General features: G+C 47.7%; 1 protein-coding gene across 2 annotated transcripts in view; it reads left to right on the forward strand.

The window, feature by feature from the left end:
• SH2B3 (SH2B adaptor protein 3) overlaps positions 1-12,370 on the forward strand; it is a 67,242-nt gene extending 54,872 nt beyond the window's left edge. For both annotated transcript variants that reach the window (XM_083753278.1, XM_083753279.1), the window contains exons 3-8: positions 3,654-3,764; positions 4,948-5,039; positions 7,764-7,858; positions 8,504-8,718; positions 9,429-9,600; positions 11,684-12,370. In XM_083753278.1, coding sequence (XP_083609404.1) covers positions 3,654-3,764; positions 4,948-5,039; positions 7,764-7,858; positions 8,504-8,718; positions 9,429-9,600; positions 11,684-11,994 — 996 coding nt within the window. In that variant the 3' untranslated portion in view covers positions 11,995-12,370. The remainder of the gene's footprint in view (positions 1-3,653; positions 3,765-4,947; positions 5,040-7,763; positions 7,859-8,503; positions 8,719-9,428; positions 9,601-11,683) is intronic.
• Positions 12,371-13,206: the final 836 nt, after the last annotated feature.

The raw sequence follows: 13,206 nt of genomic DNA on the forward strand, positions 1-13,206 counted from the left end.
TCACGCCAGCTCTCAGAATCCGACCCTTTTTGTGCCAGTCCTGCTGCCTCAGTTGGGGGAACTGGTCCCAGCTGTTGCCTCATTTTCCCCTCCTGGTTTCTTGGGGTGGCATAATTACCAAGGAAGGTAGCATTTCGGAAGCAGTGTGGGAGGAGCAAGAATGCACATCCCCTGCGGTCCAGAGACCCTTACAGACATAACGGGCACCGCATGGAATCTTTTCCACCCGTCAGGAACTTTCTGTGCTCCTCCATCACGTCAAGGGAGCACGGGAAGTGGAAGTGGTCACTGAATACAGTGAGGTTCTCTGCTGAAAATACATCTGCTTAAGTTCCAAGGTTCTAGTCCTCTTGACAGCGGAGAATAATAATAATAATAATAAATTTTTATTTATATCCCGCCCTCCCCAGCCGTGGCTAACAACAATAATATTTATTTATTTATATCCCGCCCTTCCAGGGCGGCTAACAACCATAAAATAATACAACATTCTAAAATCATTTAATTATAAAATTAATTCAAATCAAATCAAATCGATGGCAACCATTGGGCTAGAGTTCTGTGAAGATTGCCAAAGAAGGGAGTCAGTCTGTGCTTTAAAGCAATCTGGGTTACTAGGTGTAATCTCAAAGCTGGAGTGGTCTAATCAGATTCTGAATTGCACACCTTCCAACATTTCTCTGATGAAAACAGGGACATCCTATTCTGTTGTTGTTGTTGTTGTTGTTGTTGTTACCCCGCCCATAGGGCCGGGTTTCCCCAGCCACTCTGGGTGGCTTCCACCATATATAAAAAGATAATGTTTTATCTTTAAAACGTTTTAAGAAAACGTTTTAAAAAGCTTCCTTCTATTGGGTTGCCTTCAGATGTCTTCTAAAGGTTGTATAGTTTCTTATCCCCTTGGCTCAGGGGTCACGTAACTCCATACCCTCCTATGAAAATAGGGACATCCTAAGGAAAAGCGGGATATTATGGGATCAAATCAGAAACCAGGATGGCTTCTGTAAATGTAAATTCCAGGCTGTCCCTGGAAAATAGGGGACACTTGGAGGGTCTGGAATTTCTAGCAGGCAGGATTTGGGGGCTTCCTTGGGAGCATGAGTAGATTAAAGTTATGCAGGGGGGCGGGAATCATTTGCATCATTTATACAAGCTGTTGAATTCATCTTTCTTTGATGAATTCTTTCTCCCATCATCCTTGGCAGCTCTGAGCAGGGCTGATGGGAGTTGGAATATACCACTACCTAGAACAGGGGTCAGCAAACTTTTTCAGCGGGGGGCCGGTCCACTTTCCCCCCGACCTTTTGGGGGGGCCAAACTATATTTTGGAGGAGAAAAATGAATGAATTCCTATGCCCCACAAATAACCCAGAGATACCTTTTAAATAAAAGCACACATTCTACTTATGTAAAAACACCAGGCAGGCCTCACAAATAACCCAGAGATGCGTTTTAAATAAAAGGACACATTCTACTCATGTAAAAACACACTGATTCCTGGACTGTCCACAGGCCGGATTTAGAAGGCAATTGGGCCGGATCCGGTCCCCAGGTCTTAGTTTGCCTACCCATGACCTAGAAGGCCACAGGATCCTTACTTGCTGCTTTAAGCTCTTAATTCTCTCTCTAGTTCCGTCTCTCTGTTCTTAAACTGCTGCTTTATGTATTTATTATAATTTATTGCATTTATGTCCTAGCTTAGACTGAGAGAGGCAGTGAGTGGCCTAAAGTCACCAAGCGATCTTTATGGCCAACTAAGGAATTTGAACCCTGGTCTCTCCCAGTCCTGGTCCGACACTCTAACCACTATACTGCCCTAGCTTTCTTTTCCTCTCCCTCTTCATCAAAAGTCCCCCCCCCCCCCAAGACATTCCTATTCCTGCCCACCTCCAAACCATTTGCTCCCACTAAGGAAACACCCTTAGCATGTTTTATTTGGTCAAATCCCTGGCCGCTTTCAGCTGTTTGGGCGAATGCAAATTCACCATGATTCTCCACCCAGAGTATCTCACAGTGGTGTTGTCAGAAATCAGAGTGGAAGGAGGGATGTCTTGATCTCTGCCTTCCTCCCCAGGTGGCTTCTGCACCCATTCGGCCATTGTCAAAGCCCCTTGGGGTCTGAAGAGGCCAGAAACTGTGGTCCTTCAATTTTTTACAGTGAGAGATACATGTCATCATTGCTTGGAACTTTGGCCCCTGAAAGGCTGAGCCACAGAGGCAGCTGAATTCTGGGGTAGCTTTTAAACAGAGGGTGGAATGACAGATAGAATCTGTGTACAGTGGTAAAGGTAAAGGGACCCCTGACCATTAGGTCCAGTCGTGGCCGACTCTGGGGTTGCGGCGCTCATCTTGCTTTATTGGCCGAGGGAGCCAGCGTACAGCTTCCGGGTCATGTGGCCAGCATGACTAAGCCGCTTCTGGCGAACCAGAGCAGCGTATGGAAACGCCGTTTACCTTCCCGCCGGAGTGGTACCTACTTATCTACTTGCACTTGACGTGCTTTCGAACTGCTAGGTTGGCAGGAGCAGGGACCGAGCAACGGGAGCTCACCCCATTGCGGGGATTCGAACCACCGACCTTCTGATCAGCATGTCCTAGGCTCTGTGGTTTAACCCACAGCGCCACCCGCATCCCGCGTGTACAGTGGTACCTCGGGTTAAGTACTTAATTCGTTTCGGACGTCCGTTCTTAACCTGAAACTGTTCTTAACCTGAAGCACCACTTTAGCTAATGGGCCTCCCGCTGCCGCCCGAGCACAATTTCTGAACCATTGACAGGAGAAGGTGGGGGAGCCACCAACTCTGATGGTTTTAAGAGGCTTGGAGAGGTTCATGGACGAGGCAGCAATGCTTCTGAATTCCAACCAGTTATTGGAAACCATAGGAAGGCGGAGCTGCAACAATGCTGCCAGATTTCTGCCTTTCTTTTGTCCTGCCAGAGATGTTTTGTTGGCATCTCTCAGAGACAGAAAGCTAGACATTTTGATCCAATCTAGCAGGATCAAGGTGGGTAGTGTGTGTGAGCCTTATTTCCTTAACTCCCCATCCAAAATAAGGCATGTGCAAATGGTCAAGCACTTCCAACACCTGCTGAAAATGTTTTTTTTTTGTCTCCTGGCTGCTGCTGCCAGCCTTTTATGAGATTCTAAGGATGTTTTTGAAGAGTCTGCCTGACTCCTCTAGTGATTTTCATTGAGATGCCCACATAACCAGAAGCAAACAAATACTTTAACAAATCAAATAATAAACCCTAAATGTTAGGTCCGGGTTTTTTTTGCTCATTCAGGAGTCCTAGGACACGATCTCTGCTTCTCCAACCTGGAAATGCTCCAGATGTTTTTGACTATAGCTTTCACCAGGCAGGAGGTTGACAGGAGGTACAGGGCTGATCCACAGTGCACTTCCAAAGCACATGACACCCCCCCCCAAAAAAAAGAATCCTGGGAACTGCAATTTCCCCCTCGCAGACCAATTCCCCGCACCCTACAGTTCCCAGGATTCTTTGGGGGCAAGATACGTGTTTTGAATGTGCATTTGATGTGCCTTTCAATGTACGGTTCGGCTCTACCCGTAGTCCAGATCCTCTGAGGGATGCCTCGCTTGTGCAACCAGTGCGCGGACTCACCACAGCTGCTTCTCTGCCTCTCTCCGTAGAGTTCGAAGCCAAAGCTGCAGACCACCTGCTCAGAGATCCAAGAAATCCGTCCCTGCACTCGCCTGGAGATGCCGGACCACGCAGACACCTTTGTCCTCAAGATGCTGAAGGTATCCTGATGCATTCGCTGCACTTATGGGAGGGAGGGACACTTCAGGGGCAGCTGGAGGATGGATGGCGGCTAACAGATTGAGGTTCAATCCTGACAAGACAGGAGTACTGTTTTGGGGAGACAGGGAGCAGGCAGGTGTGGAGGACTACCTGGTCCTGAATGGGGTAACTGTGCCCCTGAAGGACCAGGTGTGCAGCCTGGGAGTCATTTTGGACTCGCAGCTGTCCATGGAGGTGCAGGTCAATTCTGTGTCCAGGGCAATCTGTCTACCAGCTCCATCTGGTATGCAGGCTAAGACCCTACCTGCCCGCAGACTGTCTCGCCAGAGTGGTGCATGCTCTGGTTATCTCCCGCTTGGACTATTGCAATGCGCTCTACGTGGGGCTACCTTTGAAGGTGACCTGGAAACTACAACTAATCCAGAATGTGGCAGCTAGACTGGTGACTGGGAGTGGCTGCCGAGACCACATAACACTGGTCTTGAAAGACCTACATTGGCTCCCAGTACGTTTCAGAGCACAATTCAAAGTGTTGGTGCTGACCTTTAAAGCCTCGGCCCAGTATACCTGAAGGAGTGTCTCCACCCCCATCATTCTGCCCGGACACTGAGGTCCAGCACCGAGGGCCTTCTGGCAGTTTCCTCCCTGCAAGAAGTGAAGTTACAGGGAACCAGATAGAGGGCCTTTTCGGTAGTGGCACCCGCCCTGTGAAACGCCCTCCCACCAGATGTCAAAGAAAAAACCTATTTTCTGACATTTAGAAGACATCTGAAGGCAGCCCTGTTTAGGGAGGTTCTTAATGACTGATGTTTTAATGTATTTTTAATCTCCTGTTGGAAGCTGCCCAGAGTGGCTTGGGAAACCCAGCCAGATGGGCGGGGTATAAAATAATAATAATAATAATAATAATAATAATAATAATAATAATAATAATTTTTTATTATTCCTGGGCAGTATATATCTCCTGTGCTCTGAGATTTTCACTGGATGTCAGTATGCTGCTAGGCCAAGCTGAAGCTGTTACTGTTAGTATATATGCATACTGACATACATTTTATGAAATTAATTAAAGGGTGTGGATATCCCATGGGGTTTTAAAGACAATCTGAACCTAGACAGCATTGCCTCAGCATTATGAAGAACTCCCAGTGTTTATCTTCTTTTTCTCTCCCCCTGCCACAGGTAAACACCTCCATGGATCTTGTATTTGAGGCTGGAGATGACCAGCAACTGCGTTCCTGGATGTGTGAAATTAAAGAGTGTCTCCATCGAGGGTGAGTTATTGCCCCACTGCTCTCTTTTCCAGGGCTGTGTGATGCAGTTCTCCAGGTGTTTGTTTATTTAAAAAAGAGGGTTTCTAGTCCCCATGGCTGGAAGATAAGCTTGAATGTGTACAGCGATTCCTTGTGGAATATCTGAAGCAAGGGAGGGCATTGGGCTGCCTTGATTAGCAGATGCAGAACGAATTAGACAAGATTATCTTTTAAAATGCAGACTAAGATGGGGTCCACCTTTTCCTGGCACAGATTTTCTTTCTCTCTTATCGCGCGGTGCAGATCCAGGTTCACATGCTCAGAGTCTCTCGCGTTGACTTTTGCTTCATGTATTGCAGGCCGTAATCTAGGCCCTAAAAAATGGTTCCAGGGCTGGTCCTTGGTTGGTACAAAGCGAGCTCTGGACCGAAGGGATTGGAAGACAGGGAAGTGCGTAGAATGTTTCCCCTCCCCCAGTTTTCTCAGCACCTCATGAGGGTTAGAAACCTGCTTCTTTAAAGCCCGTCCTGAAACTTCCAACATTCAGCCCGATGGGTTGCCCACGAATTCTAGAGTTATGAGGGAGAAAAACCTTAGTCTATCCACTTTCTCCATGCCAGGCATAATTTATAAACTTCTATACTGTCTCTTGTTACTGACCTTTTCTCTAAAGTCCCAAACACGGCAGGCTTTCCTTATGGGGGATTCATACTATCCTCTTTATTGCCCTTTTTTATCTTTTTCCAACTCCACACTATCCTTTACTGGGTATTTCCTGTACTCTATAGCCTGGACTGACCTAGAGGTGAAAACGCCCAGAGTAAGGATGGCTTCTGTGATGAAAATAGCCATACCCAAAAGAAAACGGTGTGGAACTAGGTGTTCCTTGTGTGCAACGATGCAGGAAAGCTGAAGAATTGCTTGAGGAATTCAATCTTGATCTATTTAATTTCTTTATTTAATTTATTATTTTATTATTTATTTATTATTTAATTTATTATTTAATTTATTAATTAATTAATTTAGTATTTTTAATCTCTTGTTGGAAGCCGCCCAGAGTGGCTGGGGATACCCAGCCAGATGGGTGGGGTATAAGTAATAAATTATTATTATTATTACTTGGACTGCAGAATCCATGTCCTTTCTGCACCTTCTCTTCTGCTTGGCTTGGGAAATTTGTTTTAAGCCCTGGAGTCCATAGGAAGCAAGAACTTCCTCTCGTGTATCTGGGGGTTTAAAGTCCTTCCCAAGTCAGAGTGGGGGATGCCCAGGTGGATGCAAGGCCAGTCTCTCTCTCACACCTCTTGGAAAATGTACTTCTTTCACGCAGCTTTGGCATCGCTCTGGGTCCCGTTCTGGGGGCTGGGGAAGCTTGGGCTTGCGGAGAGCTTCCTGTTCTGGGAGCTGGGGTCGGGGGAAGCTCGGGCTTCCCCCGCCCCAGCCCCGCGCCTGGGGAAAAAAAAAACAATTTCCCCCCCTTTATCCCCCCCCCAAATGTAGGTGCGTCCTATGGGCCAGTGCTTCCTATAGGGCGAAAAATACGGTAATCTGTGTGTGCCCAAATAATTGTGCTGCACAAATCTCTTTCACACAAACACCTGTTCATGCACCAGGCAACTTGGACCTGTGTTCAGTGCAACGTGTGAATAACCCTGTAATGCCAACAGTTCTCTTCCTCCTCCAAAGGTTAATTTTCAAGGCAGGGGTTCCCAAATTCTGGTCTGGGGACCACCGGTGGCTCACAAGCTGCACAGTGTTGGGAGCAGTGCATGAACTAGTCGTTTTGATTGCATTTTTATTGCTGCTTCTATTTCTTGCCTTGCATTTTGTTATTTATCACAGTATTTTCCATTGCGTTCTACAGAACTGAAATGGGAATGCAATAAAATACAAAGTAATAAATAACAGGAGCAATGATGAAAGCAATAATAATAATCCTACAATGTCTACAACAGCATATCATGATTGCTACGACAAGCAGACCAATCGTTGGGTGGTTAGCAGTTTTCAAGTGATGTGTATAGGAAGAAAGAGTTTTGTAACCAACTCAAGGTGTTTGTTGGGAGGGTTAAGGCTAGTTTTGGAGGCAGGTTGTTAGCAGGGGGGAACCCTGTGAATGGCCCTGCCTTGGACTCAGGAGAAGGCTTAGCGATGTGGTCCCAACCCCTCAAGTCTGTGGCTAGCCCCAAGTTCATGGCATCCTTTGCGGAGTGAGCAGGGCCACTAAATCTGGCCTCTTCGTTGGCCCTGCACCTCAGGCCTGACAGGAGCACCAATTCTGAGGCCGTGTATTGATGGCTTTTGCCACATGGCTTCATTTGCCTGGGTGTTCCATGTATTTGCTAACCATGTTTCCTATAAAAACTATAATAAAAGTATTATGATTCGACAGTAGTAAGGATGGATGTGATCTCACATGTGGAACCTCATACTGCAAAACCCATTTCCATTCCAACCCTTCTGACCAATGTGTTTTCCTTCATCTTATAGGCTTGCTTACAAAGGCATTCAAAAAAGTCTCTTTCCTTTAAAGTATAGTGCCAGCAGCCTCACCACTGCCTTATGCTGAGAGAAAACAACATGGGTTTCTTCCTGGAATTTCAAGTTTTCCAGTCCTCACCCCCATCAGGCAGCTCTTTCTTTTGCATTTTTGCTTTTCTTTGCCTTATCCTTTGTTGCTGGCCTTGGGAGCAGGGACTTTATCTGTCCTGTTGGTGTCTCACAATCAGAAACATTCTCTTTCAGGTCAGAAGGCGCAGATGTTGAGCTGATCTCGGACTCTCACTCAGAGGCTGTGACCGCAAGCCCCACAAACAGCAGCACGGACTCCCTGAACCAAGGTATTTGGGGCTCATCTGTGGTGAGGTCTGAGGTTGGAGGGGGCTCTTCTCCTATGCCTTTCAAGAAAAAGTACCAAGAAACATCTGGTTGAGCAGTTCAAGCTACTGGACTCTGGGGAACCAGCAGAAGGGAGTTCCCCGATACAGTGGTGCCCCGCAAGACGAATGCCTCGCAAGACGGAAAACCCGCTAGACGAAAGGGTTTTCCGTTTTGGAGGTGCTTCGCAAAACGAATTTCCTATGGGCTTGCTTCGCAAGATGAAAATATCTTGCGAGTCCCTGCGGGATTTCCCCCCCCCTTTTCCCCAAGCCACTAAGCCGCTTATCAGCTGATCCGCTAAGCCGCTTATCAGCTGATCCGCTAAGCCGCTTAACAGTTGATCCGCTAAGCCGCTAATGGGCTTGCTTCGCAAGACGAAAAAACCGCAAGACGAAGAGACTCGCGGAACGGATTCTTTTCGTCTTGTGAGGCACCACTGTACTAACAAAGCTGCCTATTTTTAGTTTTGTGTTGCTAATTCTCTGGCTCTGCAAACTGTAAGCACTTGTGTGTGGTGCAACACGTTTTTACCATAGCTGCCTTGAGCTTTTCTGGGGGGAGAAATTGATTAAAGTGACAGCTGAGTCCCCTTCCTTCTCCCCTAGGGGCAATGCCACCCAGCCTCCCAGACCAGAACGGCCAGAAGACCGACCACTACCTGACATCCTTCCCCTGGTTCCATGGCCCCATTTCTCGAGTCAAAGCCGCTCAGCTGGTTCAGCACCAGGGCCTTGACGGACATGGGGTTTTCCTCATCCGACAGAGTGAAACCCGCAGGGGAGACTACGTCCTCACGTTCAACTTCCAAGGAAGAGCAAAGGTATAGCGTCTCTTGCTGAGGGGACTCCCTGTGACACCAGTCAGTACGTTAGCAGGCGGGCTTTCATGGCCCAGAACTGGAGCACTGTTGAAATCCCACTTGTACTTCATATCTAAATAGCGTTTTTTTAAATGTCCAGGAGACTTGCGATAAGGCAGCCACATTCTGGGAGGATGTATTCAAACGAATTAGCTAACTGGACCAAAAATATTCAAAGGCGCAGAGTTAGCTTTACTTAATCTTTACCCAGGGGACAATATAAATCTGAATTTTAAGCCTCTTATTGGCCAGATTCTGGAAATTCTTAAAGGATGGGGCATTGAACACATGGTCGAGATGTCTGGCATTTAGTGTGGATGGAAAAATTAATTACTAAACAAAAAATAACAAGAGGAATGAAATGAAAAGACAGTCTTTTAGTGGATTGGTATACTTTTATTATGTTCAGTGCAAGAGAGGAGAATGCAATTAAAAAAGAGAGAGAAAAATGAGTTGGACTACAACTCTCATGGCCGTGGCTGACTTGCGCTCATGGGATTTGTAGTCCAAGACATCAGGTCCCATGGGGAAGGTTAGGCAGTGGGGTTTCCCCCAGCTCAGGTGATGGGATTTGCACACGCCCTTCTGATCCTTGCTGAAACTTTTACATGACCTGTATGAATTGGCTGCTGTCACTGACACGCATCTTCCTGCTTCCTTTACCTTGGCAGCACCTACGGCTCTCCCTGACCGAGAGAGGCCAGTGTCGTGTCCAGCACCTGCACTTTGCCTCCATCTTGGACATGTTGCACCACTTCCAGCGCTTCCCCATCCCCCTGGAGTGCGGAACGGCCTGCAACGTGCAGCTGTCCGGCTATGTAGTGGTTCTTCCACATGCACAAGGTAGGAGGCAGCTGTGGCTGCCCTTTAGCCTCTTCTGTGCATAGGGCCTTTTCCAACCACACTCGGCTTTGAGCAGGAAATAAGGAGCGGAGGCAGACAGATGCACAGACGGCTGGGGACTGAACTTGGGGAACTTTCCTCTCTTCATCATGCTAAGGCTGAGATCACTGAACACTTACAGTTTGTTAAGATTTTTACACCCTCCTCTGTTTTCTGCCAACATCTATCAAGGTGAAAGTGCTGTTTTCTAGAATTCCTGCTGGAAGAGCTTCATCAGCAGGCCTTGGAGAATTCTAAGGCTCTGTCCTTCTAGAATGAGGAAGGCAGCTGGCTTTGGACACCAGCCCTTGTGGTTTCCTTCCACTGTAATTTGGTGGGGGAAATCCCTTGCCATATCCTCCGCTCTCTTCCGCTTTCAATCACTCAGCTGGAAGGTGGAAGCCTATGCCTGCTGAACTGAGCTGGAGAAGTGTGTGTGTTGTATTAAAAAAAAACAACCCACCCAAATCACATCACCAACGTATGATGTTTCTGCTTAGGTGCAAAGCAGGAATGTGTGTTGCTTAGGGGTGACATAGCCCATTCCTGCTTTGCTGATACAGGAATCAGAAACAGAAAAGAACGAACAAGGAAGCTCTTAGCACCACCAAGGAACACCTAGCTAGTTGCAGACAAGGATGACCTCAAAGCAATCAGGTGCAGTAGTGTAAAAGTTAGCTAGTTCTTGGTTTCTTTTCTAGTCATGCCAGCAATGACTACTGTAGGTCCATTCAGGGCTAGTAACTTTCAGAGCCTTGTCGAGAAGGGAGCAGAGTGCCTTGCCTGCTATTTAGCTGCTTCCTGTGCTGCCCTTGCAGCTGTGGAGACATTGCAGCTCATCGTGGTTCCTGGCAACATGGAACCAGGCCTTTGTGCCTATCCCCACTGTGGAGTTGTATGGAATGTCATATTTGGTGTTCTGTAAACACCAAAGGGACGCGGGTGGCGCTGTGGTCTAAACCACAGAGCCTAGGGCTTGCCGATGGGAAGGTCTGCAGTTCGAATCCGCACGATGGGGTGAGCTCCCGTTGTTCGGTCCCAGCTCCTGCCCACCTAGCAGTCTGAAAGCAGGTCAAGTGCAAGTAGATAAATAGGTGCCATTCCAGCGGGAAGGTAAATGGTGTTTCCATTCACTGCTCTGGTTTGCCAGAAGCAGCTTATTCATGCTGGGAAGCTGTCTGTGAACAAACGCCGGCTCCCTCGGCCGTGAGATGAGTGTGCAAGCCCAGAGTCATCCACGACTGGACCTAACGTTCAGGGGTACCTTTACCTTAAACACAAGATTCTAGTCCTTACAACTAATGGTACTTTTTAAAGAGTCGGTGGGTCGTGCCTTCTCAAATATCAGAAATGAATTGACACGGCCTTACATTTTCAATGACTGAGGATGTGGTCAGATGCCCCATATTAGAAACTTGCCCAGCAAGACTGTTTAAAAAAAGTGCATATAATTCTATAAACATCCGCCAAGTCACATCTTACTCGCCTTTTTAGTTTAGAGAAAAGGCATAAGAGGCGACATGACAGAAGTGATAAAATTAATAATTTTAGAACTTACGGACATCCAGTGAAGATTCATGACAAGGAAAAGGAAGGACTTTGCCATACAGCATAAACTATGGAACTCTCTCCCACAGGAGGCAGTGATAGCCACGATCTTGGATGCCTTTAAAAGAGGACTGGACCATTTCATGGAGGGCTATCAATGGCTCCTTGCCATGGCGGCTATGCTCTGCTTCCACAGTTGGCGACAGTAAAGCCACAGGAAGGCAAAGGGCTCGGGTGCTCGGGTCCTGCTTGTGGGCTGAGGCATCTGGTTAGTCACCGTAAAACCAAAATGCTGGACTAGATGGGTCATTGGCCAGATCAGCCTCTTGTGATGCTCTTATTTGTTTGCATAATCTCTACAGAGTGCCGAATTTGGCTTGCCTCTTCAGCACGCGGTCCTTGCCGCCCCGTCTGTGGAACGTCATATTCCCTTATGTCGGCATATTTTTAGGATATCCAGTATAACTCCCCCTCATTTCTCTTCCTCCCAATTCAGGCTCCAGCAGCACAGTCCCACTCTCCCCCTCCGTCCACCGCTGCCACCCGGAATTCAGCCTTGTCCAGCTGAGCCCTTCTAGCTGCCCGCGGATCCACCTGGCCGACAACCTCCGACAGAGCTCCTCGGTGGAGCAGATATTCCACCTGGTGCCCCCTCCAGAAGAGCTGGCCAGCGGCCTGTGGCCCAGCAGCCACCTGACCAGCCCACCCACCACCCCTGCAGCGCGCCAGTGGGACAATGATTACGAGATGGACTCACAAGGCAGGTCCCACCTGCGGGCGGTTAACAACCAGTATACATCCCTCTGACACAGTGGGATGGGGCAACAGCCTGCTTTTGCACAAGACTCTGGGAAAATGTTTCAGAAAGCCACGGAAAAGACTTATTCCTCTTGGCTGCAGGCTCGTGCTGGGGCGAGGCAGCTGGGTACACTTGCCCCAAGACTTGGAGGGCTAAGATGGCGGGGGGGGGGGCGGTGTATTAGGGTCCGGCTGCTTTTTTGTTTGAGTTTATAACTTTATTCTAACAAGACTCTGTCCCAGGCCTCAGGAAAGCTCTGCACATGCCGGCTTGGCTGTGTTGGTTTGTAAGATAAGATTGATAACTCACTCCACTATGGATGTGACCCTTCGATTCGGCTTATTAAATGGCCTCTCTGTTAAGTTTTTTCACTCAATCCTCTCATCGGTTTTGCACATGGCTCTTCTTTTGCTTTAGGCTCCTAGCTTATTTTTGTTGCTACCGGTACATACAATATTTTTTGGTCTCTGTAACGATGTTCCTCCACTTGAGGAAAAGGGGAAATGTGTGGGCAGTAGAAGAAAACCCCCAGATCCAACTAGACTCAAGTAATTGATCTGATTTGCTCTTTCCATCACCTGCCTCTCATTTTGTTGCTGAATGAAGGCAATTGAGCTCTCTTTAGCTGAGCTAATTTCGTGGCCCCCCTGGGAACTAAGGAAATCACAGAATCATAGAGTTGGAAGAGACCACAAGGGCCATCGAGTCCAACCCCCTGCCAAGCAGGAAACACCATCAGAGCACTCCTGACATATGGTTGTCAAGCCTCTGCTTCAAGACCTCCAAAGAAGGAGACTCCACCACACTCCTTGGCAGCAAATTCCACTGTCGAACAGCTCTTACTGTCAGGAAGTTCTTCCTAATGTTTAGGTGGAATCTTCTTTCTTGTAGTTTGGATCCATTGCTCCGTGTCCGCTTCTCTGGAGCAGCAGAAAACAACCTTTTTCCTTCCTCTATGTGACATCCTTTTATATATTTGAACATGGCTATCATATCACCCCTTAACCTCCTCTTCTCCAGGCTAAACATGCCCAGCTCCCTTAGCCGTTCCTCATAAGGCATCGTTTCCAAGCCTTTGACCATTTTGGTTGCCCTCAAATCTGTGTTTTGTTTTTTAAAACTTAAGCTCCTTCCAAGTAGGGTAATACAAACAGAACCAGGTGGTTGTTGGAAGTGCAGGCAAGAGGAACAACCATGGCAGAAGGCCATCACCACTACCC

Source organism: Podarcis gaigeae (genome assembly GCF_964106915.1).
Source record: "Podarcis gaigeae genome assembly, chromosome: 8".
NCBI classification, from domain to species: domain Eukaryota; kingdom Metazoa; phylum Chordata; class Lepidosauria; order Squamata; family Lacertidae; genus Podarcis; species Podarcis gaigeae.